General features: G+C 48.4%; 1 protein-coding gene across 2 annotated transcripts in view; it reads right to left on the bottom strand.

The window, feature by feature from the left end:
* Positions 1-26,993, bottom strand: part of KIAA1211L (KIAA1211 like) — a 145,754-nt gene that overhangs the window by 9,343 nt on the left and 109,418 nt on the right. For both annotated transcript variants that reach the window (XM_030921771.1, XM_030921770.1), the window contains exons 6-7: positions 25,240-25,434; positions 20,108-21,782 (exon numbers count right to left, since the gene is read on the bottom strand). In XM_030921771.1, the coding sequence (XP_030777631.1) occupies positions 20,108-21,782; positions 25,240-25,434 (1,870 nt within the window). The remainder of the gene's footprint in view (positions 1-20,107; positions 21,783-25,239; positions 25,435-26,993) is intronic.

The raw sequence follows: 26,993 nt of genomic DNA, 5'->3' as shown, positions 1-26,993 counted from the left end.
CTATCCACAGCAGCACTCTCTCCTCCATGCACACGCTGTGTGTTAGGTGAGCCTGGCCATCCCGGATGCAGGACGCACGGCCCGAGATGAGAGCCCAGTTTTCATCTGCATCCTCAGGAATCACTCTTAAAATACCCCCTCACACAGAACTCTAAATACCCTGTAGGAGAAAGAACCACAGTTTTCAGACCCACATTTGGCATTATTACTGAGCTATTTGTATTCAGGAAGATTTAAAATGAACCATTTCAAAAATCCTCAATGTTAAACCATTTCTAGAGATGTTCAACTATGCCTACGTGGGACAGGTTCTTCTTATCACTTCACTTTGACTTTCTGATTGCTGATGGTTCGTTCTTTTAGTGCCTATTAAAATTCAGCCCCAAGGTACTGTTTTTTTCCTTCAGAAAGATTTCTGTAATGACCAGTTGAGGGGCCAGGGTGGGACCCCAGTGGTGGACCACACCCCGTATGATACTAGGGACGCAGCTGTTAAGTCTGGAAGCTGAGGGCTGTCAAGGACACAGTCTTCCCAGAGGCAACGAGCTGTAGTACAATGTAAATTCCCAGGTTCCTTGCCTTTTGACCGATGATATAAAGCAGAGGCTCTGCCTTAAGGGAAGGCAGCAGGATTTCCAGGCCTCTAAAAAATTTGGTATATGGTATCCTTTCTGAAGCAGCAATTTTTTCAGCCTCCCAAGTAGCTGGGACTACGGGTGCAAGCCACATGCCTGGCTAATTTTTTTTTTTTTTTGAGATGGAATCTCTCTCTGTCACCCAGGCTGGAGTGCAGTGGTGCAATCTCAGCTCGCTGCAAGCTCCGCCTCCCAGGTTCAAGCGATTCCCTTGCCTCAGTCTCCCAAGTAGCTGGGACTGCAGGCATATGCCACCATGTGCAGCTTTTTGTATGTTTTAGGAGAGACAAGGTTTCACCGTGTTAGCCAGGATGGTCTGGATCTCCTGACCTCATGATCCACCCGCCTTGGCCTCCCAAAGTGCTGAGATTACAGGCGTGAGCCACCGCGCCCGGCCATGCCTGGCTAATTTTTTTAAAATTAATTATTGTAGAGATGGGGTCTCGCTGTGTCACTAGGCTGGTCTCAAATGATCTTCTCACCTCTGCCTCCCAAAGTGCTGGGGTTATGGGTGTGAGCCACTGCACCTGGCCCGATGCAGCCATTTTTAATAAACTTTTTCTTTTCATAACATTTCTTTCTTGTTCATAGAAGTACACGAGCATATTGTACAGATTTAGAAAGTAGATAAAAGTATAAAGGAGAAAAAAGCTTCCCATAAATCAAGCACCCAAGGGAGCTGTGTGAACACTTCATACTCTGGCATACACTACTTCCAATTTTCTCCGTTATGCTGCCATCCTAAAAATGCACATTGACAGCTCACTCCCAGGTCTTCACAACGTTCTCTGTGGAAGAGAGGCCTGAGTTTGCTCAGACTTCGGATCTAAAGTGGATGCATCATCGCCGTTTCTCACAGCCAGCTGAAGCGAGCACAGTCACTGTGCCTCAGTGCTTCTCCCGATAGAGTCGCGGTCCTCTGTTCTGCCTGCCTTCCAGGTCCACTGCCACGGCCGTGGTTGACCTGGTGGAAATGGGACCCGACTACAGACACTAAGAGGACTTCTGGGGCAGAGGTGGGCCCCGGGCCCTGGGGACACATGGGGCCACACCACCGCTGCAGGGTTTGTCAGGCATCCTAGATAAAGAACTTGAGGGGTTTTGTTTTTTAAAAGCCATTTATTGATCTGTTGTCAGTCTTGACTCGTAGGCTTCTCCTGATCAATACATGCTGGCAAAGTCTACAGTTGCTTGTCATCACATCTGTCCCAGAGCTAGGCTGTGTGATTCAGCTGTGGAACTCGGGGTGGTAATGCTCACCCAAGGCTTCCTCTCAAAACCGTGCTGAGCATTTTGAGACTGAGCAAGAGCTTTTCACAGGGCAGGCCCCCCACTGTTAATGACAGGAGAAGGGGCTGTGTCCCAGTTCCACCTCAAGCTTACTGCAATTCCTTCCTCTCCTCATTCAACAAATCGAGTCAATCATCGCTGTGCGCTGACTCCGTATTTGAGAATTCGCCTACTCGCTAAAATACATTTGTAATCCCCAAATCAATACACATGGTGTTGGCACGGTCATTTGCAGATATGTGCAGGGCAGCAAAAAATTTGAGTTTCTCAAGGTTCAAGTTCCCAGCTGAGGTGAAGCAGTGATGCGCTGCCTTACTGTTTTAGCTCTTACACCGTATACAGTATTTTTTTGGTAGTCTACTCAGTGCCACATTTCTGGGCACTATGTTTTCTTCGTGATTCTGCTGGTTAGGCCCCCAAGTGGAGTGCTCATGCGTTCCCAAGCCCAAGGAGGCTGTGATGCGCCTGATGGAGACAATGTGTGTGTCAGATAAGCTTCATTCAGGCCAGAGTTACAGTGCTGTTGGCGGTGTGTTCGGTGTCAATGCGTCAAAAAATATATATTAAATAAAGCATCTTTAAACAGAATTACACATAAAACAAGGTTATGTGTCGATCTATTGATGCTGTGGCAGGAGGCATACAGGAAGCTAACCTTGCATTTCCTCCCGGAGCAGTGACTCAGCATTTGCTAAGTTAGCTTGTGGTGACTTCAGAACATAGCTTCCTTAGACAATGAGAATGGACTGGACCTGGTGAGTGCCCACCAGGTACCAGGCCCTGGGGAAGGTGCTGAGTCTAGACAGGAAGGATTTTTAGAATCCTTCTCTCCAGTGCATGGAGACAGGCTCTCCTGCAAGAGCCATCAGGACCAGAGGGATCCTCTGACAGCCACCATGGTCCACAATCAGGAATGCGTTCCAGAGCCTGCTGAAAGCGGACACGGCAGGGCCTCCGGGGTGCTGGTCTCATTCTGTTTCTTGGTCTGGTGTGTTCAGTGGAAATGCACTGAGCTACACACAGAGGATCTGTGCACTTCTCTGTATGCATATTATTCTTCAATTAGAAGTAAAAGCACACAAATAACAAAAAACACCCTAAGACAGGAGTCACTAGGTGCTTGAGAGTGACCAGGAAGAACAGCCTAGCTCCCTGTGCACATAGAGAGTGAGGCAAGTTTGCACACAGCGCTGTTTCCACACTGCGATGAAGCAAGCTGCCCTGGACGCCCTCACCAGCAGACCCTTTCCACCGCTTCACTACCCCACAGCCTCAAGTGCACCCTCCCTAGGGCCTCAGCCCCTTTGCCTTTTGTAACCACTGCCTCCCCTCATCTACACAATCTCCCTCTTCCCTCCACCCTCCAGAGCTTCCCCTCCTCCTGCTCCACCTCCTCTCCTAGGCGGAACTGCACCACTCGGCCAGTGCAGAGGCTCTGACTCCACACAGACTCACCTGACAGCCTAGGGGCAAACAGAAGGACACTGTTTCTGGGAGCTTCTTTCCCAGCCACCCACATGGGGCTGCCAGGGCCAGACTGCCCTCATCCCTTACCTGACTCCCAAGTCAGGAGGCACTGCCAAGGGCTCCTCAGCCAGCTCTCCTGCTTTCCCAGGCCAGGCTTTCTGTGGTTTGAATTTCCCAGCTGATGCTCAGAAACCTGCCTTCTCCTGGCCTACATATCTCTTTTCACACAAGCTTCAACTCCACGTGGCAGAAAGATAAAAGCCACTGCTGCTTTGACAGCCCTAGTAGCACGCTTCTATCCTAAGAAGCCAGGGAGTGAGAGCCCGAAGGCACCGTCCTCCTGGTGAAGCGGCTGAGGGAGTCAGAGAGTCTCCCGGTGGCCGTATGTATTTCCGAGGGCCTCACATGGTAGCATGTTCATCACGGGGTGGGGGTGAGTGTCAGTCCTCGTCCCAGGGCAGGAGCTTGCTCAGGTCCCCACTGTAGAAACTGATGTGAGTTCTTCCCAAATGGGGCCCTGGGGTCTGCTTTGGTTGTTGTCAGAGCCCCAACTACACCTGCTTTGGGGATCTGCTGCCCACAGGTAACAGGTGTGAGAAGGCATTCACAAAGAAAAAACACTCGTGAGTCACATCTGTGTGTGCGTGTGTGGAGTGAGGCCAGGAACCCGGCCAGCCATGTGTATTGGGGGCACCCCAAGGGACAGATGACTTACCAGGCTCTTTTCCTGACTTCTGGGACAGCTGCCCAGCACTTGGCATGTCGAGGCTGGCAGACATCCCAGGGTGGCCTGGTCCAACCTCCACATCCCACAGTGGAGACCCGGAGGAGCCAGGGCCGGGCTCAAGGGCACAGAGTTGTCAGTGGAGGAGCTGGACTGAAAGCACATTTGCTAAACTGCCACTGTCTGTGCGGTTAAAGCTAGCCTCTCAGCAGGAGGCAATGACCAGTCTACCTCCACAGAGACAGCTGGTCTCCACTCCCAACCAGCTGATATAACTGGGACTTCACAAGGACATGGGAAGGGAAAGGCACTGTTATTTTAAAATGACTTTGAGCCAGAGCATATGATTGAGAAAAAGGTGAAAAAGTATTCTACTTATACTTTGAAATGTACGCAAACGCCTCACCTTAGATTCCTTGTCTCCCCACCTCAGATCTCCAGGAACTGCTGGAATTCAAGAACTGTCTAGGGTGGCCAACAGAAGAGTAACTAATCCATTCCAAGGACAGCCATTGTCCTTGGAGCTCAGATTTCCCTTTCTCTATTACATGTGGGCCCTCCTTCACCTACCACTAGCCAGGTAGGGAAATTTCTCCTGACCAAAGAAGGGTTCACAGCTAAGGTTTATTCCATCTTGTCTTCAGAGCAGTATAGTATTCATAACGACCCTCACAGCCCTCCTTGCAATGTAAGGATATTTTCAATCCCCATTTTAGATATGGGACCACAGAGTCTTATGGAATAAAGTGACTCGTCCAGGGTCACTTGGCCAACATGCAACAAAGCTGGGATTTGAACACAGACCTCTTGATCTCTAATCTTCATTCACTACATCACATGCCATCTCTAACTAAGAGGTATGACCTCATGACTGTCCTATAAAACCACTTCCTCCCCATTTTAACTTATTTACTGAGTGGCAAACAACAGTTACTCAGTCTTGGCACTGCTGACATTTTGGGCTGGATGTCCCAGCCCAAAATGTGGGGAGTTGTCCTGTGCATTATAGGATGCTCAGCATCTCTTCCCGCCAGATGCTACTATACCTCCCTTCCCCACCCAACCACAGTGGTGTCAATCAAGTGTCTCCAGGCACTGCCAATATCTGCTGGGGCCCACACCTGCCCCAGCTGAGGACTGCAGTGCAGCATGACACTCGGGAGCGTGGGCTGCAGTGAGCCTATGCGGCCTCTACCTCTCCTCCACAGTTTGCTAGCTACATGCCTTTGTGCGAGTTCTTTAACCTAAGTTTCTTTTATTATTTGCTAAATAGGATTGTTGTTGAAAATTAACGCATAAAGCATTTTAACATAATACTCGGCACTTAGTAAGTGCTCACTGTACATTAGCTATTGTTATTATTTGCCCATTTACTGAGAGGGTAAATCCGCTGCAGACCCCAACTTCGAGAAGCTGATAGAGGAAGACAGGCAGAAAGGTGAAGTATTACGGTGCCTTGACACTAGAGCCATTTTTGGGAAGAGCACAACCCTTACGGGGTCTCAGAAAGAAGCTGTTTACTAGTGACAGCCCTGAAACAGTGCTGCCCAGTAAAACTTTGTATAATGATGGAAATGCCCTCTGTGCTGTCAACCAGTCATACGTGGCTCCTGGACTCTTGAAATGTGGCCGCTGTGACTGAGGAACTGCATTTTAATTTGGCTTACATTTACATTTAAACAGCCATGTGCCGCTAGTGGCTCTGTGTTGGACAGCGCAGACCCGGAGCCTCACCACTCCACGTGTGGTCCCTGGACCAGCAGTGCTGCCATCATTCCAGATGCACCGGGTGGGAAGCATCACTTTGATCAGATCCATAAATACTCCTAAGTTTGAGAAGTGCTACTGTCCTAGAGCCCAGGATCTCTATATTGGCCACACATTAGAACCACCCGGGCAGCCTTTAACACTCCCACTGTCTGGGATTCACCCTGGGCAGGTCCACCGAATCCGTGGGGGTGGACCCCCAGGTGACCACAAGTCACAGCCAGCATTGCCAACTGCAGATCTTGATGCTGCTCTGAGCGTCCGCCCAAAGAAACCCTGGAGAGAGAGCTCACAGTACATGGTCCCCTTTCTGGCTAATACCAAGTGCCCCGCTGACCAGATGGCCCAGTTCCTGAGAACTGGGCTGACATCTGCCCCCTGCCCCCAGGCTCTGGTAGATGTTTCTTGTAACCACCCAGTGCCCCTGGTCCCCGGGACATCTACCCTCAAGGCTGCCCATGCTATGTGGGTCCACACTGTTGCCACCTCAGACCTTACCTCCTGCCACATCCTTGGCCCTGCTCAGCGGGGCCTCGGACACTTCCCACTTGTCATGAAGACACTGTCTTCTCTTCTTTAAACCTACTTCACTCCTGAGCCCTGGGGAGAGTGCACAGAGGGTCTCAGCATCCCCCCTCCCCACGTAAGGTTAATGGCTGCCGTGGAGAAAGCACTGAAGCCGTCCCTCTGAAATGGCACCAGTGCAGCTGCAGGGGATGGGTGACGCTGCTCATCGGCTCCTGGGAGGTGGGCTGCACCTATGCAGGGACCAGAGCACTGCACCTGCAGGTTCTAGACGAGAAAAGCACTGCCCGATCCTGGTCTCCACAGTCCCCCATCCCAGGTAGAGATTGTAAGACTTCCAGCACCTTCCCAGTCCTTCTCAGGTACCAGCAGTCACCATGGTCACTTTTGTTATTATCAGTTTTTTTTGTTTTTGTTTTTGAGACGGAGTCTCGCTCTGTCGCCCAGTCTAGAGTACAGTGGCGCGATCTCGGCTCACTGCAAGCTCTGCCTCCCGGGTTCATGCCATTCTCCTGCCTCAGCCTCCCGAGTAGCTGGGACTACAGGCGCCTGCCACCACGCCTGGCTAATTTTTTGTATTTTTTAGTAGAGATGGGGTTTCACCGTGTTAGCCAGGATGGTCTTGATCTCCTGACCTTGTGATCCGCCCGTCTCGGCCTCCCACAGTGCTGGGATTACAGGCGGGAGCCCCCGCGCCCGGCCATAATCAGTTTTAATTCAGTAATTAAAAAGTGTAGCCTCTGGGTGAAGTCAGGTTTTGACTCCTGAATGCAGGGTGTCTGAGTTGGGGTTTGAGAGGGCTTTCCCGAGGGCTGAGAGCTGGAGAAGAAGGAGAGTGGGGAGATGAGCCGGGCTCTCTGGAGCCTTACAAGGTTTTGTCCTGCCTGGGCCTCGCAGACACTTGAAACTGACACCGGGGGATTCCCAGCCACCACTGGGACTCTGGCTGTGACCGCTTCTCATTGTCCCCTTGTGCTCTTGGCTGGCTCCTCAGGTGAGGCTCTGGGAGCGCAGGTGGGTCATGTGGTGGTCCTGTCTGCCCCACGCCCACAGGTGGCCGGAGTCCAGCAGCAGTCCTCCATGTCTCCCAACTGCAGGGCACACCTGTCCAGCTTCTAACAAGTCCCATGGAAGCCACCCTTGCAGACTGCATGAGGGACGTTCCCTCTAGTTCCACCCGTGTTGCGCTGGTGGCTCACACGACTGCAGCGTGCTCTCCACAGAAAGTGTTTTGCCAATCCCCTTTGTTCCTCCCCACTCTCCGTATGTTCTGAGGACGGGGGTGGTGAGTGGTTGGTGACTCCACCGATCCTGCACACGTTCTCTCTGGTATCTGACATCTCTGCACTGGTGCCTTAACCAAAACTGGGACAAGGAGAATCCCATTCTCACACAGCATTCTGTGCAGCTGACATGAGAATATTTTAGTACATGTTTAGGAACGTATGACTGTACTGTATGAAACTGTATCACATTTTGCAGGTAAAATGCCTTTGCTGCCCTTTATGCTCTTATTACGAATAACCTCATTATATAAAGGAGGAAATTAAGACTCAGAGTTTAAGAGACTCAACTTGCTCAGAATCCCACAGCCCCTGAGAGGTGCTCCTCAGAGTAAAACCCACAGATCCACACTCTTCAATCTTACCACCCAGCCCCTGCCTTGCTCCCTCATCCCAGCGCCTGGTCATGCAGACACAGCCCGGCCCAAGGATTACCCACTGCAGGCTGGGAAGCCCAGGGCATGGGTATGGGTGCTCAACCGAGGAAGAAAAACCCTGGAAGTTCTCAAGGGCTCAGGATCTAGTTCAGTTATGCTCAATATGGGCAGGGGTATGTACAGAGTACAGGCTGGGAAGCCCAGGGCACGGGTGTGGGTGCTCAACAGAGGAAGAAAAACCCTGGAAGTTCTCAAGGGCTCAGGATCTAGTTCAGGGGTCAGGTGAAGTACGCTCAATACGGGCAGGGGTGTGTACAGAGTGCCAGGGAGCTGGCATCAGGGGTGGGGCTGCAGGAGATGTCAGAGGGAGTGGAGTGGCAGACAAACTTAGAGAGACAGAAATGTTTGTTTTGGCCAGAATCTAAAAAGCCTTAAATGCTTTCTCCAGGAGCTTGAATTTTATTCTAAATATAATGGGCAGGCATTGAGAATTTTTAAAGAGGAAAGCTCCATGGTTCTACAGATGACCTGGGAAGAAAGGGGAAGAAGAGAGTTGGAGGGAGGAGGCACTCACTGCAGGTGTCAGGTTAAAGAAGAGGCTAGCATGGGGACATGGTAGGATAAAGACGCTGCACATTGCGATGACCAGAACTTGCTGACCAAGGCGAGCATCATGACTGGCACTTTTCATCCATCAGATTGGAGGAAAAAAAACACTGACAACACTTGGTGTTGATGAGGGGGTGGAGAAATAGTCTCTATTCTGTTGGAAGCAGTGTAAACCAGTACAACCTTTATGGAGGGTAATTTAAAGTTGTCTATTAAAAGTGCACATGATCTGAGAATCTGAAAATCCACTTTTAGGAATCGATCATAGAAAAATAACAGTGTGAATACATAGGGATTAAAATGAACAAGAACGATTACTGCAACACTGTCAGCAAGAGGGAAAAAAGCTCAAACAAGCGGAATGCCCCTTAGGAGGGGAACAGTGACATAAAATACAGAACACATAGAGTGTAGCCCTTAAACAGAAAGAGGTGAGGCAGTTCACGTTGATTAAAAAAAAGATGCCCTGCTTTACTGTGGAGTGAAAACACAAGCCAAGATGTACAGCATTTTTGTGATTAAAATAAAAGGATCCACATGCCTAGACCTGCAGGCCCATCTTGCTGTGGTTATGATTGCAGTGTTCAAGGGAAAGAGGATGAATCTGGCAGTGTGGTTCCCCCTAGGGAGTGGGATTAAAGAGGTTCAGAAAGGGGTGGGCAGGAGGCCACTACCCCCTTTTTTTTTGTATTTGAAAATTATTCTGGCCGGGTGTGGTGTCCCACACCTGTAATCCCAGCACTTTGGGAGGCTGAGGCGGATGGATCACGAGGTCGGGAGATACAGACCATCCTGGCCAAGACATGGTGAAACCCTGTCTCTCCTAAAAATACAAAAAAATTAGCCAGGCATGGCAGCACACGCCTGTAGTCCCAGCTACTCGGGAGGCTGAGGCAGGAGAATTGCTTGAACCCAGGAGGCGGAGGCTGCAGTGAGCCGAGATCGTGCCACTGCACTCCAGTCTGGTGACAGAGTGAGAGACTCCAAGAAAGGAAAGGAAAAACGAAAGGAAAAAGGAAAGGAAAGGAAGAAAGAAAAAATTATTCTTACATTTATATATAGTAAAATGTACCCTTTTGTTGTACAGTTCTAGACATGGAATAATTCAGTTTGCAATTTTGAAAGACTGGCTTTATTCACTGAGCAGGTACAATTAAGGTTACTGTGCATATTGAGGGTTCATTCCTTTTGATGGCTAAGTAGTTTTTCATCATATGGATGTATCACAGTTTGTTTACCCATTCACCAGCTGAAGTACATGTGGGTTATTTCCAGTTTTGGGTGATTATGTCACTTATATTTTTATTTTTGAGACAGGGTTGCTCTGTCACCCAGGCTGAAGTGCTGTGGCACAATCTCTGCTCACTGCAACCTCCACCTCCTGGGTTCAAGCAATTCTCCTGCCTCAGCCTCCCAAGTTGCTGGGACCACAAGTGTGCACCACCACGCCCAGTTAATTTTTTATTTTTAGTATACATGGGTTTCACCATGTTGGCCATGCTGGTCTCGAACTCCTGGACTCAAGTCATCCACCTATCTTGGCCTCCCAAGGTGCTGGGATTACAGGCGTGAGCCACTGCGCCTGGCTAGTTTTTGGTGATTATGAATAATGCTGTTGTAGACATTAATGTATGACTTTTGTGGGAATATACATTTCCATTTATCTAGGATAAATACCTAAAGTGGAACTGCTGGGTCGTAAGTGTATTTTTAATTTTATAAGAAATTGCCAAACTGTTTTCCAAAGTGACTGTGCCATTTTGCATTCCCATCGGCCATAGAAATGACACTCTAATGAGAGCTGCATTTTCTCTACATCCTCATCAGCACAATGGTATTATCAATATTTTTTGTTTTGGTCATTTTAATAGTTATGTAATTGTATATCATTATGGTTTTGTGTTTCCCTAATGGCTAATGATGGTAAGCATGTCTTCAGGTGCTTATTTGCCGTCTGCTCACTTTTTCTGGTGAAATGTCTGTTCATGTCTTTTGCCCATTTTCTTTTTTTTTCTTTTTCTTTTTTTTTTGAGACGGAGTCTCACTCTGTTCCCCTGGCTGGAGTGCAGTGGCTCAATCTTGGCTCACTGCAAGCTCCACCTCCCGGGTTCACGCTGTTCTCCTGCCTCAGCCTCCCAAGTAGCTGGGACTACAGGCTCCCGCCACCACGCCCGGCTAATTTTTTGTATTTTTAGTAGAGACGGGGTTTCACCGTGGTCTCAATCTCCTGACCTTGTGATCCACTCGCCTCGGCCTCCCAAAGTGCTGGGATTACAGGCGTGAGCCACTGCGCCTGGCCCCCTTTTGCCCATTTTCTAATTGGTTTGCTTTTTTTTTTTAACTATTGACTTTAGAGAAGACTTTATATATTCTAAATACTGGTCCTTTATTGGATATGCAGTTTGCCTATCTTTTCTTGCAGTTTGTAGTTTGTCTTGTCAGGCTCTTAACTAGGTCTTTGGCAAAGCAAAAGTTATTAATTTTAATAATGTCCAATTCATCAAATTTTCCACTTTGGATGCTTTGATGACAAGTCTAAGATGTCTTTGCCTGGCCCTATACCCCAAATATTGTCTCACATTTTTTCTAAAAGTTTTATAGTTTTCATTTTACATTTAAGTCCATGACCTCTTTTGAGTTAATTTTGTATATGATGTGAGACTTAGGTCAAGGTTCATACTTTTGCCTATGAATGTTCCTATGCTTCAGGACCATTTGGTTGTGATGTACAATTTGATAATATTTTGTTAAGAATTTTGCATCTAGGCAGGCACAGTGGCTCATGCCTGTAATCCCAGCACTTTGGGAGGTCTAGATGGGTTGATTACCTGAGGTCAGGAGTTTGAGACCAGCCTGACCAACATGGTGAAACCCTGTCTCCACTAAAAATACAAAAAATTGGCCAGGTGTGGTGGTGGGTGTCTGTAATCCCAGCTACTCGGGAGGCTGAGGGAGGAGAATCGCTTGAAGCCGGCAAATGGCCATTGCACTCCAGCCCAGGCAACAAGAGCAAGACTCTGTCTTAAAAAAAAAAAAAAAAAAAAAGAATTTTGCATCTAAATTCAGAGATACTATAGTATACTAAATTGTACGTCACAACCAAATGGTCCTGAAGCATAGGAACATTCATAGGCAAAAGTATGAACCTTGACCTAAGTCTCATATCATATACAAAATTAACTCAAAAGGGGTCATGGACTTAAATGTAAAATAAAAACTATAAAACTTTTAGAAAAAAATATGAGGAAATACAGTATATCTGAATTTAGTATAGTATACAAAGAGTCTATAGAATTCTGTATTGTCTTTAATTCCAGTATTACAATCATGCTGGCCTCATAAAATGGGTTGGGAAGTGTTTCCCCTTAGTTTTGCATGAGATTTTGTATAATTGGTGTTACTTCATCTTTAAATGCTTGGTAGAAATCACCAGCGAAATCATGTGAAAATGGAGTTATCTGGAAGGTTTTTACCTACAGGTTTGATCACTTTAACAGATATAGGACCATTCATGGTACTTTTTAGGCTTGATAGTTTGTATCTTTCAAGGAATTGGCCCTTTTCTTCTCATTTGTAAAATTTATGTGCGTAGAATTGTTCATAGTATTCCCTTATTATCATTTTAATGCCTATGGGGTCAGTAGTGGCACTCTATAATGTTTGTAATTTGTGTCTTTTTTCCCTCCGTTTTCAAATCAACTTTATTGGCTATTTTGAAGAACCATCTTTTGGCTTCATTAATTTTTTTTCTATTATTTTTATATTTTCATTTATGTTTGCTCTTATGTTTATTATTTCTTTCCTTCTTGCTTTGGGTTTAGTTTGCTCTTCTTTTTCTAGTTCCTTAAAGTGGAAGCTTAAATTACTGCTTTGAAACATTTTTTATTTCTAATATAATTTACTGTTGAGTTTCCCTAAGTACCACTTTATCCACATTCCACAAATTTTGATATGTTGCATTTTCATTTTAATTCAGTGTTCTAACTTCCCTTGAGACATCCTCTTTGACCCATGGATTATATAGTGGTGTAGGGTTTAATTTCAAATATTTGATGATCTTTTTCATATTTCTTTCCAGATATTTTTCAGATGTTATCAAATTCTTATTTAATTCAATAAAGGCACAGAACAAGCTTTGAATAATTTCAATTCTTTTAAATTTAATACAGGCTGTTTAGTGACAATATGGTACATCTTCATGAATGTCCCATGTGCACTTGAAAAGAACATGTATTCTGCTGTGGCTGGTGGGCTGTTCTATAAATATCAATTAGGTCAAGTTGGTTGATGATGATGTTCAACCAACTTGACCTAATTGAAATATTCTTCCTGATTTTCTACCTGCTACTTTTCTTGACTACTGACAGAGGAGTGCTAAAATCTCTACATCTTACTATGGATTTATCTATTTTTCCTTTCAGTACTACCAAGTTTTTGCTTCATGTATTTTGAAGCTCTGTTGTTAGCACTGTTATGCATTCTTGATTGACCAATATTGCTGAAATTATCATTACATAATGTTCATTTTATCACTAATAATTGTCCTTTTTCTGAAGTCTTCTTTGTGTGATATTAATATATAGCCACTCCAGCTTTTCCAATTCTAAAATTTCTATCTTTATAGCCTCTATTTTTTTTACAGAGAATTTCTATCTTTCCATTAATTCCAAGAGTACTCATTTTTACTTCTTAGAATGTGGCATAATAGTTGGTTTAAAGTCTTTGTCTAATAATTCCAACATTTGAATCCTCTCAGGGTTGGCATTTGTTGATTGCCTTTTTCCTTGAGAATTTTTTTAGGCTTTCCTGGTTCTCTGTATGTTGGATAATTTTGGTTCATATCCTAGATATTTTGAATATTGTGCTGAGACTTGGTCCTGTTAAAATTCTCAAAAGGTTTTGCTGTGCTCATTCTAGTCAGTTTTACACATGTGCAGCTCAGGGATGAGCCCAGAACTTCATACGCAGATTTAAAGGATATCTAACTCAGATGTCTCCTTTCTGTAATCTCCACTCCTCAAGGTTCTATGGCTAGAAAGCCAAGGTTTAGCCTCTCTGCACCGTAGCACCTTCTTGTGACTGGGACCACCTCAGGACAGAGTGGCAAGGGAAAGGAGCCTGTAGGACCCCCAACCACTATACCTGTCGCTGCTGTCTGTGCTGACACAGGGGTATAGTTTCATTATTGGGTTTCTCTGGGGGTAATGTCTAAAGAGTCAAAAGAGCTCTGACCCATAGGAGCTGCTGTGGGGAGAGGCAGGTGCTCACCTGGAGTGCTCTAGGCTGGTGCTTACTTGGAGCACGGCTGGAAGGGCTGAAGGACCGTTGCCCTGCAGAGGGTATTGCTATCATCTTCAGCAGGGGTCAGGGGTGGACCACTTCACTGATGAGCCAAGATTAAGACTCAAACAATCAAGAGTTGTGCCTCACAAGGGACATCACTGCCACCGCCACCAGGGCAAGTAGTTTTCAGCTTATTGTTGGCATTTGCCTGGCATAGGGATGAGAGAATAGAAAGAACTCCATCCTGCAGGGATGCTGCCGCTAAGAGGGATTTGCTGCTTTGTTGCTGGTGTTCACTTGGAGTAGGGCCAAGGCTGTCCAACAAGCTCTGTCCCATAGGGGCTGGTGGTGGGGGTGTGCAGTGGGATCTAGGCTGGGAAAGTTCTAGGAGCTCTGGCCTGCAGGAGTTGTTGATGCCACCAGTGGCAGAGGTGCTCCTTCACTACTCACACTTGCTATGGAGTCATCACTTGGGTCCTGATCTATCTCCTCAGGCTACCAGCTCCTCTTATCTACCTCTCAGAGTCCTCTGATACTCACTTTATGCATTCTGTATAGGGTTTGATGTTGTATCAGTGGGAGAGATGGGGTAGTAAGTGTTTATTCCATCTTGGTCAGAACAGCAAGTCCCTTTTCATGTCATTTTCAAAGCAGTAGGATTATAAGGTGATTTTCCTATCATTTTTAGGCCTCTCGGGGTTATTCATATCAAGATATTTGTAATAACGCTGAGGTTTCTGGCTTGAGTATCTGGGTAGATGGAGTACGGAGAAGGAAACAGAACTGTGCTGGAGGTGGTATCGATAAATGGAATTATGAATGCTGAAGTGTCAAGTCAGGACTGCTCATCAGATGGGTAGGTGGCTGGTTGCCGTGGCCCAAGAAGTCAAGGGAATCATGAACTCCAGGAAACAGGTGGGATTCTGTGATGTGTCTCGCACGAGGGAAAACAAGGAGAGGTCGCTTTGTACTGGGTGACATGCAAGGATAAGACACACATGGCTGAGGAGCAGAGGAAAGGCAGGGAAACAGAGCTTACAGTGTTGATGACACTTGCTCAGAAGCGACTGTGAAGGGAAGGGCAAGACTAAAAAAAATGCCAATGTGAGCAAAGTTGGTTTTCTTTAAGAATTCAAAACATATGTGGGTATATATCCAAAAGAACTGAAATCAGAATCTCAGAGATATTAACACTCCCTGTTCACTGAGGGACTATTCACAACAGCCAAGATGTGGAAACAGCCTAAATGTATTTGGACAAACAAATGGATAAAGCAACTGTGGTGTATACCTACAATGGAATATTATCCAGCCTTAAAAAGGAAGGAAATTCTGTACTTGCAGCAACATGAATGAACCTTGAAGACATTATGCTAAGTGAAATCAGCCAGTCACAGAAGGACAAGTATTACACGATCACATTTCTATGTGAAATCTAAAATAGTCAAATTCATACAATTGAAGAGTGGAAAGGTGGTCATTAGGAGCTGGGCGGGGGAGAGGGAAATTGGGGGCTATTCATTAATATTTATAAAGTTTCAGTTATGTTAAGAAAAACATGTTCTAGAGATCTGCTCTACAACATTGTACCTATAGACAACAATACTGCATTGTACATTTTAAAATTTGTTAAGAGGGTCAATCGCATGTTAGGTGTTCATATCACAATAAAATGAGATTTTGAAAATTCAAGAGATAGGAATATATTTTTAGCAGGATGCCAACAAAACCCTTGACAGCTTGTATTCTAACCCAAATGAATTTGAATATATGTGAACTGTGTCATTTAAAAAGGGTGACAGTCTCTTTCAGTTCATTTCCTTCAGAAAATGGCTGTGACATCCAAAGACAAGGTGGGCCAGAAAATGGTTGTCTACACTCCTCCAGCATCCAGCTACCACCTGCCTTCTCCATGCAATAAACTCCGCAGGTCAGTCCCCTGTGCTCTTCCCATCTTTTGGGGCCAAGAAAGAGCTTGCATGGCAGGAGGACATTAAATAATTGTTGAAAAAAAGAATGCATGAGTGAGTACTGGAGTGTAGAAAAAGAGGGTCAGAGACTGGAGTGTGCTACTCTGTCACCAACCCTGTCTGGAGGAATCAAGCTCAGATTAGCCAATGTCCGTTATTAAATGAGGTCCCCAGGTGAGAAGGGTGATGTCTTACGCTACCTTCCAAAACACCAACATGTGACCATGACTTTGTAAAAAAATAAATCTCATACCCAGAAACAAGACAGACTAGAAGGAGAGTCGACTTAGGAGTGATTTTTTTCTACATACTTTCTGTGTTTTGCAATTTTTCCACACAATATTCTCTAACTCCTTTGCTGTCAATCTAATCTTGTGTGCAGAAGTTGCTTTATGACCTGTAATTTAAACTCTGGGATGGATTGAACCAACAGGAGGATTTGCGCAAAATGTTCTGCACAAATGAACACGGCTGATAACCCTGGGCCATTTACTCCCTAGGACAGATCAGCAAATCATGAACCAGGCCTATAAACAGGGCTCCTCTGCCTCGAGGAGCCCAGACACGTACTAAGACTGCAGGAACCACTCCAGCACAGCCCCTGTGAGGCTCAGCCCCTTTGGCAAGCCAGGCTCCTGTTTATTACAACCAACCACCACTGCATCCTTCCCTACTCCTTCTGCTGAAGCGTTCCTCCATTCTTTCAAAGAAGGAAAACAAGGTGTGGAAGACAGGAGGAGGAATAAACCAGGTGCTGGGGACCAAGCAGCTTGAGTGCCCAAAGCTGAGTCATCTGGAACACTTCAGTCATCCAACTTTACTGTACATGCCCTGGAGGGAGGACGGGGGAGGTGGCAGACTATCTGGGAGCTCTGGGCAAGGTATTTGCCACCACAACAGCAAATATTAGGTCTTTCTGGAAACAGTGATATTGTTATTAAAACTTTCATTATCTGTATGTTTTGTATGAACTGAATTGCTTCTAGCTAATATAATTTGGGAGCAATGAGAATGATAATAGTAGAAGTGATAATAATCAATGAAAGCACAAACAGATTTGGCATCTGGGGAAGGTGTGGGGGCAGCTTCACTGCTGGGGTCTGACAGTGCAGACCCTGAGATTCTGCTCTGGTCAGCATGAGATAGTCCCTCAAGGTCCAGGTAGGATCAGGCAGCAGGCCCAGCCTGTCCTGGTACCTGTCCTTCCAGTACCACTGCCCCTGCCCCCAGAGTTGCTTCCCTATAGAATGTGGGTAATTCCTTCCCTCCTTTCTGTGGGGTAAAATGAATGTCATTACTCATGCCCATAAAGTAACCTAGATTCTTCTTTTGCTTTGGAATTCATCTAACTCTGTCATTTCTATGGCTTTAGTGAATGTGATTAAACTTAGATGGACGAGACAATTCTTTTCTACTCTATAAGAAAAGCTGTTAATAAACAAACACTCTATTACATTTTATAAATCAAAGAAAAATACACAAGGTCTTTACAGACCATCCCAGGCATTTTATAGCGAAGAAAGCCTGGCTTAGGTTGAGGAACTTACATATAAATAATGGGCAAAGCATTGTTCTCTGAAGCTTCTGTTCCAGATTTGACTATGAGCTTGATAGTCTGTTTTTAAGTTCCATTCATTTAGCAAGCCCTTGAGAGACACCTTCAATTCTGGGCCATGAAGGCCAGGGTTTCATGTGCAGCGAGCAGCTCCTTCCTCCCTTGCTGCTTCAATGGCTTTTTGAATCACTCTACGATAGCTTCAATAACCTCAATGGAAATCTGCAGAGTGGATCGTCAGCTACTGCTTGAACGTCCTCCAAATTCCCGCACTGATTATCCTACTGCAGTGGCAGCAGCAACACAAAATCACGGCTGTGCCAAGGGGCCTTCAGATTGGGAAGGCCACATGTGTGGGCTCTTTGGAACTGTGAATCCTTGTGTGTCACCTTAGCAATTTAAAGCACTGTAAAAGAGCCAGAAAAGATTAGACTATTTTGGAACTGTTTTCACATTGTTTTGTATGAGCTAATTTTCTTCCTGTGTATGCATCTTCCTCTTAGGGTACAGAATTCCCTAAGAGAGCCACCAGGTTCTATTTCCCTTCTGTCCCACAATGCAGTGCTTGAGTAGCCTGAAACATTCTTTTTTTTTTTTTTTTTTGAGATGGAGTCTCTCTCTGTCACCCAGGCTGGAGTGCAGTGGCATGATCTCGGTTCACTGCAACCTCCACCTCCCGGGTTCAAGTGATAGTCCCGCCTCAGCCTTCTGAGTAGCTGGGATTAGAGGTGCGCACCACCATGCCTGGCTAATTTTTGTATTTTTAGTAGAAATGGGGTTTCACCATGTTGGCCAGGCTGGTCTCCAGCTCCTGACCTTGTGATCCGCCTGCCTCAGCCTTCCAAAGTGCTGGGATTACAAGTGTGAGCCACCACGCCAGGCCAAAACATTTTTAAAAAACAAAATTCGCCACAGAAAACTTCTCTCTGTGTGTGCCCTCATCACATGCACACACAACTTATGTGTGTAGTGTCATTTTCTGGCTCACAGATTTCCATTAATTAAAAAAAAACAGCAGGCCAGGCGCGGTGGCTCACGTCTGTAATCCCAGCACTTTGGGAGGCTAAGGCGGGCGGATCACTTGAGGTCAGGAGTTTGAAACCAGCCTGGCCAACACGGTGAAACCTCGTCTCTACCAAAACTGTAAAAAAAAATTAGCCAGGTATAGTGGTGGGCGCCTGTAATCCCAGCTACTCGGGAGGCTGAGGCAGGAGAATCACTTGAACCTGGGAGGTGGAGGTTGCAGTGAGCCAGGATTGTACCACTACATTCCAGCCTGGGCAACAGAGTGAGACAGAGTCTCAAAACAAACAAACAAACAAACAAAAAAACCCAGCAATGAAAGATTCTTTAGCTCTGCTGCAAACACACATTTTCAACAGATTTCTCATTTCCTCACTTCCATAAGAAGTGACAAATGTCAAAGACAGAGAAAGGTCATCTACTTTGCTCATTTCAAAAGACAGCTGCTTTCAAAGATTCTTACGTTCTGCCTCAATCTTAACACAATCTCCCTTTCAGGACAGCAAGTAAATGCTGACCCTCTTGAGAGAGACTTATGTTTTATACAGACTTGTTATTCCAATACATGGAATACGTTTCACGTGCAGCTGGGCGCGAACCTGATTATGAACAGCAGGAGGAAATCCTTTCTTGGAGGAAAAGGTCAGAAGGACCCTGATAGAGGAGTATGTTTCATTTATAGCCAAGAAATAGCTTAGGCCCTGAAAGAACCTGCATCAAAATGAGTACACATGTCCTGGGATTTGGACTTTGCTGAGTTTCTCAGGTGAAAAGTGGGAGAAGAATTTGAGAGATTCGCTGGGAGTCCTATCAACATCAGTTTTTACATTTCTCTTTATCTCATGTCTACACACTGACTTCTCTGTACTTATACAAAATCCTGGTATTTATTTTCCCTTTTCTACTCTTTATTTCTTATTTTCTCTCTCTTTTTAAGAGACAGGGTCTCACTCTGTCACCCTGGCTGGAGTGCATGGCACCATCAGAGCTCACTGCAGCCTTAAACTCCTGGGCTCAAGCAATCCTATTTCAGCCTCCCAAGCGGCTGGGACTACAGGCGTGCACCACCATGCATGGCTAGTTTTAAATTTTTTTGTAGAACAAGGTCTCACTATGTTGCCCAGGCTAGTGTTGAACTCCTAGGATTATCCGCAGGCCTTGGCCTCCCAAAGTGCTGGAATTACAGGCATGAGCTACCGAGGTCGGCCTATTCCTTACTCTAGATTAGGGGTGTCCAATCTTTTGGCTTCCCAGAGCCACACTGGAAGAAGAATTATCTTGGCCCACACATAAAATACACCAACACTAAAGGCCGCTGATGAGCTTAAAAAAAAATTCGCAGAAAGTCTCAATGTTTTAAGAAAGTTTACCAATTCCTGTTGGGCCACATTCAAAGCCACCCCAGGCCCAGGCAGCGAGTTGGACAAGCTTGCTCTAGATCAGATATGATGTCAGTGGGAATTCTGACTCCTTCCAATTCCCCCGCAACAAAGTTTGTACCAGGAGCATTTACACAGTTAGCGAGTGTCCAGCAAGATGTGCCAGTGGATGGGGATCTCCCCAGGCCCTGCCCTTCCCGCACCCTCGGCGCGCTCTTACCAGCTCCCCTGCGCAGCGACCTTTTCTCCGCGGTCCTGGGCTCCTTCCTGGGGTCCCGTTCTCCCGGGCCGGTATCGGGGGGCGTGGGCTGGTGCGGGAGCGTGAAGCTCTGCAGAAGCGGCTTCCGGGGCAGGGGCGGCTTGGAGCTGAGCAGCTCGGGGGGCCGGGCCTTCCCCTTTCCTTGGTCGCTGGGGGCCCTGGCGCCTCGAAGGGCGGGGGCCGTCCCGAGGGGACACTTCTCCTCCTTCGGGAGCACGGTCAGCGACCTTTCTAACCGGACTTCGGCACTGTACCTCTTCACACCCTTCGTCTCCTGGGAGGCGCCATCCCGGTATTTGAGCGAGAGGGAGGTGGACCGGAGCTTGACAGGGAAGGGGTTTCTGTCCTCACTCGGGGCCGGCTCATGGGCGGCTGGGCAGGGCTCTCTCGTGCCGGGCGTGGCGGCCGCCTCCTGGGGGCTCCTGCGCGGCCCGGCCGGACTGGCCGCCCTGTCCCCCGAGTCCTGAGGGCCGCACTCCGCCGGCTTCCGAGGGCCGGGTTTCGCGTGCTGGGGCTCGGGGAGACCCTGGAGATCGTCAAGGGCCGCCTCGCTCCTCCAGGCCGGGCTGCTCCTCGCGAGGGGCAGGCGGCAGCTGGCGCGTTCCAGTGGGCGGGAGGCGCCCGGGCGAGGCCGCGCTCGGCACGAGGACACCGAGAACTTCTTCGCGCCTCGCAGCTCGGCGCCGCCCCTCTCCGCCTTCCGCTCTGGAGCCGCCCTTTCGGCGCCCGCCGGTGGCGCCTCGGCCCGCTCGGCCTTGGGGCGCTCTGGGGCGGCGGCCTCTGCGTCGGGGGAAGCGGGGCCGTGCTCCCCCGGGGGAGACTCCGCGGCGGCAAGCGGCGGGGACGCGGAGGGGCCCTCGCTGGCGGCCGCGGGCCGGTGCTTCAGGCAGCTCTTGGGCGCCGGCGGGCTCGGGGCGGGCACCGCGGAGGGCTCGGTCCCAATGCTCTCGGGCTCGGTCCCCGCTCCTCTCTCGGGCTCGGTCTCTGCCCCTCTCTCGGGCTCGGGCGCCGGCCCTGGGGGCCCCTTCTCCTCGTCCGGGAGCACGGGCGGCGTCGGCTCCGCTTCCTTCGGGACACTGGGGTCTGGCCCGTCGGGAGCAGAGGACGCCTCTGAGGTGGCGGTGGGGTCAGTCTTGGGGTGCGCCGTGTCCCCCTCAGGGAGGGCGGTGGGAAACGGGCTCGCGACGTCTTCGGGAGCACAGACCACCTCCTCCGCCGTGTCCGGGACACACGGGCCTGTGGGGGGCGCCTCCCCCTCCTGCTTTCCGCCGTCAGGACCGGGATGCGGGGGGTCCTCCGGCGGGGACGGGGGCTCCACGCGGAGGACGGGGGCCGACTCGGGCTCGGTGAGCTCCGGGGTGGCCGGGCGGCTTGAGGGGTCCTCCCCGGGGGCGCCCTCCTCCTCCAAGCTGGCCCTGAGCGCCTGGCAGTGCTGCAGGCGGGCGCGTCTGGCACGGACCCCTTCGGGTGGCGGCAAGGGCGCCGGTGGCCCAGGCTCAGGGCCTCTGTCTGGCGCCACGTCCTGCTGCCCAGAGCTGGGGCTCTCTTCTGGGCTGACTTCCAGCAGTGGCTTCTCCTCGTTTTCCTCCTCCTCTGGGGTGCACGTCAGGTCGCTCAGGGATTCAGACTGAGCGCGCTGAGAGAAAAAGATAAAAAGCATCGTCACTATAGCAAATTCCAGGAAGCCTGTCACCTCCTCACTTTCTTCAAGGCTTGTAATGGCTTAGTGATAGCAGTGATAGCAGCACTCTAAAGTTGGCACTTAAGTAGGCATGTACCCACAGGTGTCTTTTCTCAGTTTGTATCCTCCTGGTCTACTTGGGCTCATAAGTTTATCAGGACAATGGCAGATAGGCCTCCCAAGTAAAAGTCTACCGCTCCTCTGACAGAGCCTCAAAACCAGTGGACTAGAGAGTAACGCCAAGGGCAGGAGACCAACAGCAGCCAGTGTCTGCCATGCTCTGGGCTCTACACTTGTTATTTCATTTAATCCTCCATTCATGCCAGTGAGGAAGGGATGATGAGTCCCTTTTTGCACTTGAGAGCCAGGCGCTCAGAGAGGCCAATACCTTGTTCAAGCCTGGCCAAGCAGGTGGCCGAGCTGAACAGCTGCGGCTCTATGGCCCTGTGTTCATCCCAGCCAGTCTCCCATGTCAACACTTCAGGAGTGCACCCTCATAGTAAAGTCAGACTGGTTTTCCTAAAAGATGGCTCGTATCATGCCAATAGCTAACCACAGCTATATAGGATAAAACCAAAATTTTTAGCTAAATTTAAAGTCCTAGATTCTCTGGTCTTAAGTCGTTTCTTCCACTCCCTACTCAGGTCAAACCAAGCCCTCAACACTGTGCCAGACACTTGGTCTGAGTGACTGTCACCTCCCCACTCTCCCCCACCCCCCTGCCCCCAACCTCCAAGATATTCTACCAGGACCCCCAAGGACTGCTTCAAACTCTCCCACTCTTTGCAGTTTAAGATTCCCCCCTTCTCTAACCTCCTGAAGCCCTACTGGCTTGGCAAACATATGCTGCCTTGTGATATTCTTCTGAAAGATCTCTAGAATTCAGGTTCCAGTCCAACTTCCTCCTTTTGTCACAGAATCAGTTCCTGCTCTCTCGGGAAGGAAAGGAGCTCCAGGTAACCAAGAACCATTCAAAAGTAACATGTGGAAATGACCAAAAGGTTGATGGTGTAGAGACTAATCTTTTTAGAAAGTTCATGATATTAGACACCAAGAGTCACCCAGGCTATTGCCCTCTCCTTCCCCTTTTCTAAAGCAGGAAATATAACACTCAGGGTATGTTTGCAATAGGTTTTTCTTCTTGCTGTTTGTTACTATTTTAACATTTTTCATGGCATCTGCTTGCTAATAGAATACAGGATGCCTGGGATGTTTGTGACAATACCTAAGCAAACTGTCACCAAAATGCACAATCCCATTATTTTGGCTTTAAAAAGAGGAAGAGGCACAAAGAAAGCTACAGAAGAACTTTCAAAAGTTGCAGGCTCTTTACTTTGCCATGTTGATGACCTTCTGCTACTGCAGGGAACTGCTGATGTTGAAACCTCTTTAGGATGGAGGTCACCTTTTAAAACTATCAGTCACGGAGCCCACACAAGGCAGCAGAGGGGGTGGCTTGGCTGTTCTTTCCCGTCCTGGGAGCATTTAGGGAGCATCTGAAAGCACCTTGGTCCCTAAGAGGGGCCAGGCCACAAGGAAGATCCTTATGGTTGGGAAGAGGGACCTCATGACCAAAGGGCAAAGGATGCTATGGACACTGAAGGACAGAGGCCCCCGGCATCACAGGTTCCACAACAGTGGATGGAGGAAAATATGGACACCTCTGAGAACTTAAAGATACCCATGCCTGCTCCTTACCAAGCAGGGAAGGGGAAAAGAGGGAAAGACCATGGATGTGACAGAGTTGAAATCAAGGAAAGACTGTGTTTACCTGTTTGCGCAGACTGGCTACATCAGGTTTTCTGTTATTCTACAAAGTGGGATTCAAGAACTAAGTCAAGTTCAAATGTAAAGAAAGAAGGATACAGCCCTGTCCAGATGGGAGCAAGAAGGGAGGCTGCGTTTCCACCTGGAATAGACACCAGGCTTCGCTCTGTCACCAAGTCCTGGCCAGGTTGTGGCTGGCTATAAATGCCCTGGCCAGAGCAAAAGACATCCCCATGGGAGTCATAAATCACAGACTTGACCAGAAGGGAGCAGGCCCTAGTCCTGTGGTCTCATTCAGCACGAGGACAGGCAGGTCTTCAGTGACTGGACCTTGTCACGCCGACACAGCACACAGCCTTTAACTGTACGTGCACTGGACACACACAGCTATGCACAAGTATCCTGGTCCCTAGCTGGTGCATCAGCCTGAAGGTAACTCACCTTGCTTCTTCCTCCAGCATTAGTCCCCTCAAAAGTCTACTCTGCTGGCATGAGTTTAAAGAGCACCTTCCATATGCCCAAAGGAAAACTCGCTCTCTTCAGGGAGTTGCTGAACTCCTGAGTGGCCCTAGCCCAACTGTCTCCAGCTGAGGCACCCAGCTTGCCCTGGGTACTGTGACAACACACCCCAATCATGTCGCCAGGGAAGGACAGAGGATGTTAGCCCATGAGCATCTCTTTATCAGCACTGTCATTCTCTGTGGCCAGGCTGGTCCCCACTCCAGGGGGGACGCGTTACAGTGCCCGTCAGGTAGGGGAGAGAGAACAACCCTGTGTGAACCTCAAACCTGCCAGTAAATGAAGCCAAAGCGTTCCATGAACCAGTTTCTCAGCTTCTAGGACTAGGAGGTAAGGACACCCCAAGGCAGCACACCCAAAGAGGGGTCTGTCTTTTCTCCCCATGCTACTGAGTAGGCCCTCGTCCAAGGCAAGTGTCCACGCTAGTGTTTCAGCTTCTTTCATTCACTCATCTGTTAATTCACTCATTCATTTGTTCCGTCGTTCATCCAACAACTGTTGTCATTCAACAACTCTGTGACCAGAAATGTTCTAAGGGCTGAAAGTGCAGCCGGGACAGGGTCTCAAAGAAGACTAGTGATAAGAGCACATGCATTTACAAAGGTCACTCTGGCATGAGGCGAGTGCTCTGAAGGAAGTGAACGGGCAGGGTGAGTTTCTCTGGGGGACTCTCAGGCCCCAAGGCTGGGACACAGCAGCACCAAGGCCTGAGGCTAGAGGCAGCTCGGGAGCTCAAGAGGCAGAAAGGTGGCCAAAGTGCTGAGTGAGAAAGGTAAGAAGCCTGAAGGGCAGGCAGGACCTGATGTACCAGGCCTGGAGTGTGGACTTTACTCTGAGTGCAGAGGGAAGGCAACCAGCATTCAGTAGTGAGCGTGTGAGGAATGACAGACAGACGGACGGATGGATGGATGAATGAATGGAGCGATTCTGCAAGGGAGAGACAGATCTGGTTTATGTTTAAAATGATGAGCAACTTCATCTTCTGCAGCATGGCTCCATCAACGGTGGGAGTGCTCGGAGGGGGCACGAGACCCTGTGGGAGGGAGTGAGGTAGGTTGTGCGGGTTTGTGGGGGGTATGTTAAGCCTGCCTGGCCTGCCTCTGTGTGGAGAAGGAAACCCAATTACCGATGAAAGCCGCCTCATCTTACTCGACCGCTGGTTGCGAGGCTTGACCTGGAGCTTGTGCTTAGCTGCGGAGTTGTCCAAGCAGGAGGAGGATTCTGGTGGGTAACTGAAGTCGGCCACTGGTGCCAGGCTGCTGTCCGAGGTCCGGGCAGAGACAGTGCTGTCGCTTACGTGGTCTGGAGACACGACAGAGACCTTCATGGGACGAGAACAAACACACGGAGCATGAACCTCACCCTGTGAAATAAGGACGACCAAAGCAACAATGCTCTTTTCTGCCCAGGCTCAGTCTTCTCACACTGTTTCTGGCTTTATGTGTGTGGAAATTATTTATTTATTTATTTATTTATTTATATTTCAAGATGGAGTCTTGCTCTGTCACCCAGGCTGGAGTACAGTGGCATGATCTCGGTTCACTGCAACCTCCGCCTCCTGAGTTCAAGCAATTTTCCTGCTCAGTAGCTGGGATTACAGGCATCCGCCACCACACCCAGCTAATTTTTGAGTTTTTCATAGAGACGGAGTCTCACCATGTTGGCGAGGGTGGTATCAAACTCCTGACCTGGTGATCCACCCGCCTTGGCCTCCCAAAGTGCTGTGATTACAGGCGTGAGTCACCACGTCCGGCCAATACTTTCAATTTGATTCTCAACAAGGAGGGGTCTAGGATCCTCCTGGAGAAAGGTAAATGGCTGGGAGTTTAAAGTGCAGGGCCAGCTCCTGGAAACCTGCCACTCCTTCCCAAGACCATGCAGAGAACCTGTGTCTCAGGCTCCCGTGTCACTCTTCTGTGGCAGCTGGCACAGGCACTTCAGACAAGAGCTTTCTCTGTCAAAACACACCAGCCCAATTTGTCCAAGGGCACAGTCACCTGGTCCTGTCTCTGGAAGCTGAGAGGAAGGTTCAGAGGTGTGATTTTAGAAGCTGGGGTCAGGAAATGCCAAGCCCACCGCCCAGCATTCCGTCACTGGAGCCCTGTTGGTTCAACCTAGAAGGTCTCTGTGCTCATGTGTCCTTTTGAAGAAAATCTGGCTGGAAACTGCCATCTGTTAAGTTACAGGTATTTTACTCATTTATACTTCAGCATGGAAGAACTGATAGCAAATAGCAAACATGTCACCTGGGACAAAGGGATGCTGACAGTCATCATCCTGTCAGACAGTGGAAGAATGAGGGCAATACCCGCAGATCCCTGCCCCCCGAACTTGGCCAGCTCCGCCACTGAGTGAGGTCGAAGTTTGCTCCCCTGTAGACACGAGTTCGCATGAAACTCGCAGCGCCTGTGAGCACATGCAGCCCAGATGAGGGGCGAGGTGCACAGGGAGACTCTGGGAGGTAGCAGGCTTTTCGTATAACTCTGTGATCTTCAAGCAAGCTTTCTATTCAAGCACAGTGTGCAATATTAGTGTCAAGTTTCCATTTAACTTAAGAATAGAATTTTATTCACACAACGATTCAGTAAGCCCTCATGAAAACAGTGAATGAAGCAGTGAGACAACACACCAGTGCCGTCCCCAGTGGCAAACTCCTAGGGCCATGGGCACATCTGCTGTTTCTTTTCCATAACCCTGGGACCCCCACACAGAGCAGGTGCCCAGCAGCCTTTGCTAACCCAGACAGGGAACCATAAGGATGATCGTACTGGAGAGACGGGCTCCGATACAGGAGGAACAACCTCTCCCTGTTCACGTGAAGCTCTCTCCTATTTTCTAATAAAAGTGTAAGTTTATCCGTGTAAATGAGGAGGAGATAAT

This window comes from Rhinopithecus roxellana, chromosome 17 (assembly GCF_007565055.1).
Source record: "Rhinopithecus roxellana isolate Shanxi Qingling chromosome 17, ASM756505v1, whole genome shotgun sequence".
Lineage (NCBI taxonomy): Eukaryota > Metazoa > Chordata > Mammalia > Primates > Cercopithecidae > Rhinopithecus > Rhinopithecus roxellana.
The sequence above is the reverse complement of the archived record's forward strand: the minus strand, read 5'-3'. Positions and strand labels throughout refer to the sequence as shown.